This window comes from Borostomias antarcticus, assembly GCF_949987555.1.
Source record: "Borostomias antarcticus genome assembly, chromosome: 3".
In the NCBI taxonomy this organism is placed as follows: Eukaryota; Metazoa; Chordata; class Actinopteri; order Stomiiformes; family Stomiidae; genus Borostomias; species Borostomias antarcticus.
This window is the reverse complement of record NC_140236.1, coordinates 340,105-346,222: the sequence shown is the minus strand read 5'-3', so window position 1 is coordinate 346,222 and position 6,118 is coordinate 340,105. Positions and strand designations below refer to the sequence as shown.

The following is a 6,118-nucleotide window of genomic DNA, read 5'->3' as shown; positions in this document are numbered from 1 at the left end:
ATCAGACTGTATCAGACTGTATCAGATTGTATCAGACTATCAGATTATATCAGACTGTATCAGATTGTATCAGATTATATCAGACTATCAGATTGTATCAGATTGTATCAGATTGTATCAGACTATCAGATTGTATCAGATTATATCAGACTATCAGATTGTATCAGACTGTATCAGACTGTATCAGATTGTATCAGATTGTATCAGACTATCAAACTGTGTCAGATTGTATCAGACTATCAGATTGTATCAGATTATATCAGATTGTATCAGACTATCAGATTGTATCAGATTATATCAGATTATATCAGACTATCAGATTGTATCAGATTATATCACTGTATCAGACTGTATCAGACTGTATCAGATTGTATCAGATTATATCAGACTATCAGATTGTATCAGATTGTATCAGATTGTATCAGACTGTATCAGATTATATCAGACTGTATCAGACTATCAGATTGTATCAGACTGTATCAGACTGTATCAGATTGTATCAGATTGTATCAGACTGTATCAGACTGTATCAGATTGTATCAGACTGTAGCAGATTATATCAGACTGTATCAGACTGTATCAGATTGTATCAGACTGTATCAGACTGTATCAGATTGTATCAGATTGTATCAGACTGTATCAGATTGTATCAGATTGTATCAGACTGTATCAGACTGTATCAGACTGTTTAGTTTAGTGTTTCAGACTGATGGATGTTCAGTGTAGCATTCTTTACATTTATCCAGTGACAAAAGACTCTGATCTGGTTTTAGAAAAGCAAATGGATATTTATTTTCATTTTCCCCCACTGCTCATAAAATTGCAGTTTTAAGAAAAGCTTTACATTTTGGAGCATTTTAAAAGTAAAGCATAAAAATAAGTCATCCTTGAGTAGACATTCTCTTGGCTTTGTCATATTGCCCTGGCTTCTCCTTTTCTTTCTTTTTAAAAAATAATTAAATCTTCATAGTTTATAAAATAAATTGCATGGCTACGATCCTGAGCTTCCAATTAACAGGTGAAAGTTACAAGAGGGTCCACAGTCTCACATAAAATGCTCTTGAATTACAAACAACACAGCGCTATATTAATCTTACACTTCAGCCACCTAACTCAATAACTCAAACCTCACATTCCCAGATGAACAATAATGAAATGAGGAAACCTTTGTGTCTTTCTGCCAATAACTGACCAGAGAAACTGAACCTCAGGTAAACTTTAAGGCAGAGTTTGGGATGAGTTTGGGAGACACTGCCCCCTGCTGGTGAGAGAATGAAACTAAACTAACAAACTACAACAATAACATGCTGATACAGCAAATAACTATGATTTGGGGGTCATGAATATCAAAGTAAACACAAAGCTGACTCATTCACTTCAATTGCAGCATAACAGTTATCAATCTGGAAAATAACATTGGAATGATTGTGGGGGCATTTCACAGTTTACCATAATAAATATAACTGTGATATATAAACAACTACAGTTACATCTAATGTTCCATTTAAGAGAAATAGTGTTGAACTCTACAGGAGACGAACCTACAGACCAGCCCAAATCCACCTCTCCATAGTAAACAGTATTGCACTTAGTCTATTCACAAGCTCATCATCAATTCACAGTATATTGGTCTCAGGCTGGACACACCAGGGGGTCACATGGCAGGAGCCCCATTTTAAGGGGAAAGGACCCCATGAAAATTTTAACTTTGTCATGAACAGAAGTGACTTCACCAATACCCAACAGATAAAGCCCCTTTAGTTTGCATTTTCTTCACACATTCTTCACAACACATTCAATGATTCTGCATCATTTGTTGGTTTCTTAACCAAAGGTAGCCCAAAGGAAGCCCACTCCAGCCCCCCCAAAACATTTAAAATAACTCTTATTCTCCATTAAAAGTTGTTTTCTAACCCAGGATTAGGACTCGTCTAGTCCTGGAAAACCAGCAACCAGAGATTTTTTTTTTCTTTTTTCAATCCTGTCCCCATCGATGCAGGTCCTGGCCTGTCCCCATCTCAGGCTAAGAGGTCTGCAGTCAATCCCCCCTCTACCCAACGAGCAACATCCCCTCTACCCAACGAGCAACATCCCCTCTCTCCCCAACGAGCAACATCCCCTCTCTACCCAACGAGCAACATCCCCTCGTTAGCCAACATCACCGCCACACACCTGACCTGAAACAAACGTGGGAAGTGGGATTCACTGAGCGAGGCCCTAAAATAGTGACCCAACCAGAGGAGGGAAGGCGTGGGGGGGAGGAGAGGGGCGGAGAGGGAGCGAGTGGGCGTGGGGGGGAGGAGAGGGGCGGAGAGGGAGCGACCACTCATTCAGCCTCCAACAGGAAGAGGAAATGATGTCACTGCCACGACGTAAATGTTCCAAAATAGTCATGCTGCTGACTTTTGCACGTGTCCAGAGAGCAGCTGAGTTAGTCCCACCTGGAGAGACCCGAGCTCGTTAGTCCCACCTGGAGAGACCCGAGCTCGTTAGCCCCACCTGGAGAGACCCGAGCTCGTTAGCCCCACCTGGAGAGACCCGAGGTCGTTAGTCCCACCTGGAGAGACCCGAGGTCGTTAGTCCCACCTGGAGAGACCCGAGGTCGTTAGTCCCACCTGGAGATACCCGAGCTCCTTAGTCCCACCTGGAGAGACCCGAGCTCGTTAGTCCCACCTGGAGAGACCCGAGCTCGTTAGTCCCACCTGGAGAGACCCCAGGTCGTTAGTCCCACCTGGAGAGACCCCATGTCGTAGGGCATGGACCCAGGACAGGCCATCACATCCCAGGTGAGAAGGAGGAAGACAGACGGGGCTTTGATCCCTGGTCCAGCGTCTCTATGGCTCGGGTTAGGACACGCAGCCATGGCAACATAGTCAAATAAACCAGGCAAGGCGGGTTCTCAAGGTCGGCTTGTATAAACCAGGCAAGGCGGGTTCTCAAGGTCACCTTGTATAAACCAGGCAAGGTGGGTTCTCAAGGTGGGCTTGTATAAACCAGGCAAGGTGGGTTCTCAAGGTGGGCTTGTATAAACCAGGCAAGGCGGGTTCTCAAGGTCGGCTTGTATAAACCAGGCAAGGTGGGTTCTCAAGGTGGGCTTGTATAAACCAGGCAAGGTGGGTTCTCAAGGTCGGCTTGTATAAACCAGGCAAGGCGGGTTCTCAAGGTTAGCTTGTATAAACCAGGCAAGGCGGGTTCTCAAGGTCGGCTTGTATAAACCAGGCAAGGCGGGTTCTCAAGGTCGGCTTGTATAAACCAGGCAAGGTGGGTTCTCAAGGTGGGCTTGTATAAACCAGGCAAGGCGGGTTCTCAAGGTCGGCTTGTATAAACCAGGCAAGGTGGGTTCTCAAGGTGGGCTTGTATAAACCAGGCAAGGTGGGTTCTCAAGGTGGGCTTGTATAAACCAGGCAAGGCGGGTTCTCAAGGTGGGCTTGTATAAACCAGGCAAGGCGGGTTCTCAAGGTGGGCTTGTATTGGATCAAACTGCACATCATCATCTTCCATCCTTTATTCCATGATGGTGATCCGAGCACCGATAGGATGGAGGTTTGGCGGCGTGGTGCCTTTGGTCCAAGGAAGGCTGCCCAAAACGTTCATGGGTTAAAACGTGAAATTGGGGGGGTGGGGTCACTGGATCTTTGAGAGCCCATTGGCCAGGAGGAGCTTGAAAGGGATGGTGGGGCGGGACATGGTCAGAGGCAGCTTGTGGAGACCTGCAGAGTGAAATAAAAACAAACCACATTTACATACAATTACAGGCTAATGCTAATAGTTAGCTTCCCTACAGATAACTAAAGCACATTTACACACAACTACAGGCTAATGCTAATCGTTAGCTTCCCTACAGAAAACTAAGCCACATTTACACATAACTAACAGGCTAATGCTAATCGTTAGCTCCCCTACAGAAAACTAAAGCACATAAATAAAAGGCAGCTGTGAGGTGAAGCAGAAAGACCATCAATCACAGAACAAAAGCAAGCGGGGAGGTGAAGGGGAGGAGCGGGAGAGCTAACTGTGGCGCAGAGATGCTATCTGGGCTGCGGAGGAAGACAACTGTGTGTGTGTGTGTGTGTGTGTGTGTCTGTGTGAGTGTGTGTGGGGGAGTGTGTGAGTGTGTGTGGGGCTTGTTCCATTGCTCAGAGCCCTTGTTTGTGTTGGGTGGAGGGGCCGTGTGCTCAGCGGGGCTGACGGGGGGGGGGGGGGCAGGGCGGGGGCGGGGCGGGGGGCGGGGGCGGGGCGGGGGGGGGGGTGGGGGGTGACCGGCTCCCCTCCGTCCCCTTTCACTTCCCTGAGAGAACCCAACACTTTCTATCTGAGGAAAGAGACCAGCCCATAGGGAAACATGGCCCCACACACACACACACACACACACGCACGCACGCACGCACGCACGCAAACACACACGTATGCACACACACACGCACACACACACAACACACACACGCACACACACACACGCACACGCACACACGCACGCACACACATATGCACACACACACACGCACACACACACACACACGCACGCACGCACGCACGCACGCACGCACACACGTATGCACACACACACACGCACACACACACAACACACACACGCACGCACACACGCGCAGAGTAAGGCTGTAGTAGTCTCAGACTGACCGAAGGCCCTGATCAGCTCTCTCTGCAGCGCCCAGGTCAGCGTGTTGATCAGGCAGGCGGAGGTGAGTCCGGCGAACAGGACGTTGTACAGGAACACGATGTGGAAGTTCCCCAACCAGTTCACCCGCCCGAAGTCCCCCAGCAGGTCGAAGCGCGTGATCCCTGAGAACACGACTCAACATCAGCGTTCAGGCCACACTAGAGACAAGCAGGACTCAACACCAGGCTACACTAGAGAGACAGGCAGGACTCAACACCAGGCTACACTAGAGAGACAGGCAGGACTCAACACCAGGCTTCACTAGAGAGACAGGCAGGACTCAACACCAGGCTACACTAGAGAGACAGGCAGGACTCAACACCAGGCTACACTAGAGAGACAAGCAGGACTCAACACCAGGCTACACTAGAGAGACAGGCAGGACTCAACACCAGGCTACACTAGAGAGACAAGCAGGACTCAACACCAGGCTACACTAGAGAGACAAGCAGGACTCAACACCAGGCTACACTAGAGAGACAAGTAGGACTCAACACCAGGCTACACTAGAGAGACAAGCAGGACTCAACACCAGGCTACACTAGAGACAGGTAGGACTCAACACCAGGTTACACTAGAGAGACAAGCAGGACTCAACACCAGGCTACACTAGAGACAAGCAGGACTCAACACCAGGCTACACTAGAGACAAGCAGGACTCAACACCAGGCTACACTAGAGACAAGCAGGACTCAACACCAGGCTACACTAGAGACAAGCAGGACTCAACACCAGGCTACACTAGAGACAAGCAGGACTCAACACCAGGCTACACTAGAGACAAGCAGGACTCAACACCAGGCTTCACTAGAGAGACAAGCAGGACTCAACACCAGGCTACACTAGAGAGACAAGCAGGACTCAACACCAGGCTACACTAGAGACAAGCAGGACTCAACACCAGGCTACACTAGAGAGACAAGCAGGACTCAACACCAGGCTACACTAGAGACAAGCAGGACTCAACACCAGGCTACACTAGAGACAAGCAGGACTCAACACCAGGCTACACTAGAGACAAGCAGGACTCAACACCAGGCTACACTAGAGACAAGCAGGACTCAACACCAGGCTACACTAGAGACAAGCAGGACTCAACACCAGGCTACACTAGAGAGACAAGCAGGACTCAACACCAGGCTACACTAGAGAGACAAGCAGGACTCAACACCAGGCTACACTAGAGAGACAAGCAGGACTCAACACCAGGCTACACTAGAGAGACAAGCAGGACTCAACACCAGGCTACACTAGAGACAAGCAGGACTCAACACCAGGCTACACTAGAGACAAGCAGGACTCAACACCAGGCTACACTAGAGAGACAAGCAGGACTCAACACCAGGCTACACTAGAGAGACAAGCAGGACTCAACACCAGGCTACACTAGAGAGACAAGCAGGACTCAACACCAGGCTACACTAGAGACAAGCAGGACTC

At 48.5% G+C, this 6,118-nt stretch overlaps 1 protein-coding gene across 2 annotated transcripts in view; it reads right to left on the bottom strand.

Moving 5' to 3' along the window:
* Positions 1-774: 774 nt before the first annotated feature.
* The window catches only part of lmbr1l (limb development membrane protein 1-like), a 25,409-nt gene continuing 20,065 nt past the window's right edge, over positions 775-6,118 (bottom strand). For both annotated transcript variants that reach the window (XM_084462114.1, XM_084462115.1), the window contains exons 15-16: positions 4,639-4,800; positions 775-3,710 (exon numbers count right to left, since the gene is read on the bottom strand). In XM_084462114.1, the coding sequence (XP_084318240.1) occupies positions 3,625-3,710; positions 4,639-4,800 (248 nt within the window). In that variant the 3' untranslated portion in view covers positions 775-3,624. The remainder of the gene's footprint in view (positions 3,711-4,638; positions 4,801-6,118) is intronic.